The sequence below is a fragment of the Chaetura pelagica genome, unplaced genomic scaffold (genome assembly GCF_000747805.2).
Source record: "Chaetura pelagica isolate M959 unplaced genomic scaffold, ChaPel_1.0 C11412376, whole genome shotgun sequence".
Taxonomy (NCBI): Eukaryota; Metazoa; Chordata; class Aves; order Apodiformes; family Apodidae; genus Chaetura; species Chaetura pelagica.
The window spans coordinates 1-1,581 of record NW_009968500.1 but is presented as its reverse complement, the minus strand read 5'-3'; the positions used below and the strand labels follow the sequence as shown (position 1 = coordinate 1,581).

Genomic DNA, 1,581 nt, shown 5'->3' with positions numbered 1-1,581 from the left:
GAACAGGAAGAGAATAATAATTTCTGTTTTTTTCCACCAGCAAGCCTGCCCCAGAGCTTTTGAACGAATACTCTCGCAAAGTGGACTTTCTGAAGGGGCTTTTGGAAGCTGAAAAGTTGGTAAGATCTGTTAGTTCACCTTTAAAAGAAGTTTTATCCCTTTGTATTCACACTGTTGCCTGGTTCCTCTATTTACTTTTATCTTACGGCTCAAAATAACACTTGTTAAAATCCTATCAGGCAGGACTTGTAAAAATGAGAGTAACTGTATTGGATTTTTTGTATTTTGTTAATAAAGGGTAGTATATGAAGTCTGAGACTTCTTTCCTCCTTTTAAAAAGCAAAGTGCATCTTCACTACATCCTTCTCACTTCTTTGATGTGAGATACAGAGGCTGGTAGTGTCTGTTAAGCCTGGCATCTCTTTTGGGTGGTAACACTTGCCTCTGGAGAGTTATAAAATACCAGTAAGCAGAGCCACAATTACTGCGGGTACAATCAGTGCTGTAGTTCAGACTGGCTTTGCTGTTCTGAGGGAAGGAACATTGGAAGTGCTCCCTGCATCCTTGCTGGCCACACATCCAGGTGGCCTGGCTGCAGAATCTGATATTCATGACTTTTCATGGCTTTTTCCTACTATCACAGTCTTCATCAACTGAAAAGGCTCTGGCAAATCAGTTCTTGGCCCCTGGACGTACCCCTACAACAACCAAAGAGAGAACCCCAGCTACTAAAACAGTTCATCTGCAGACAAAGGCTCGTTGCACGGGCAAGATGAGGAGTGAGCTGCTTGGTACAGTATGTTTTGGTGCTGTTGCTTCTTTACTGCTATATTATGGATTGTCTCTTGTGTTCAGCTGCCCTTGGTGGCTGTGCCTCAGGTCTATCCCAGGCTGGTGGGATAGACCTTGTTCTGGTTTGGGTGGGTTAAATACAGGGCTGAGGCACTATGCTAGGCCTGGAGGACTGTTTTTTATCACTGGCTCTTTATAATATTTTGTTTTGTTTCTCTTTTTGCCTCCCAGGACCCCTTGGCTATCGATGGTGAGTTTTAATCTGTTGTTTTCTCTAACATTAGTTAATCTGAGTCATACATGGAGAAAGGGAAGAAAGATCAGGTGTTGGAGACTGGCCAAAGTGTACTTTTAATTTAGTGGCTCACTGCTTTAGAGACTTTAAAAAGCAAAGCAAACCAAAAACCTTAACAGATTAAAGCCAAAGTGCTGTTATCAGAATGGTAGCAGGGACTTGCAAGGAACCCATTTTTCTAGAATTCATACAGAAACAGACATTCTAATTATAGCATTAGCAAAAACAATTTACCTTTATTGCTGCTCCTGTTCTCTTCTGAGCAAATCATGTGATTTTAGGTGCTTGGAGTAGGCGTTGTTCCATCCCTCTTAAATATACAGCCTCGTTACTCATGTAGGGAGCTGGCAGGAATTAATTTGTGGTTTCCATAGCTACTGTTAGAGTGGCTGGAGCAAGGCCAATCTGACGTGTCCTGAAAGGGAACACCAAGACACACAGGTTTAAACCATGTCCTCAGGGCTATGATTCATCTCTTTTTTTTTTTTTTTTTT

General features: G+C 41.8%; 1 protein-coding gene across 1 annotated transcript; it reads left to right on the top strand.

The window, feature by feature from the left end:
- Positions 1-32: 32 nt before the first annotated feature.
- Positions 33-1,042, top strand: LOC104395962 (vesicle transport protein USE1-like; the record flags this gene model as incomplete). The annotated part of the gene is made up of 3 exons (XM_010005724.1): positions 33-119; positions 644-796; positions 1,024-1,042. Coding segments are annotated over 3 exons (259 nt in total), but the record flags the coding sequence as incomplete, so codon positions are not given.
- Positions 1,043-1,581: the final 539 nt, after the last annotated feature.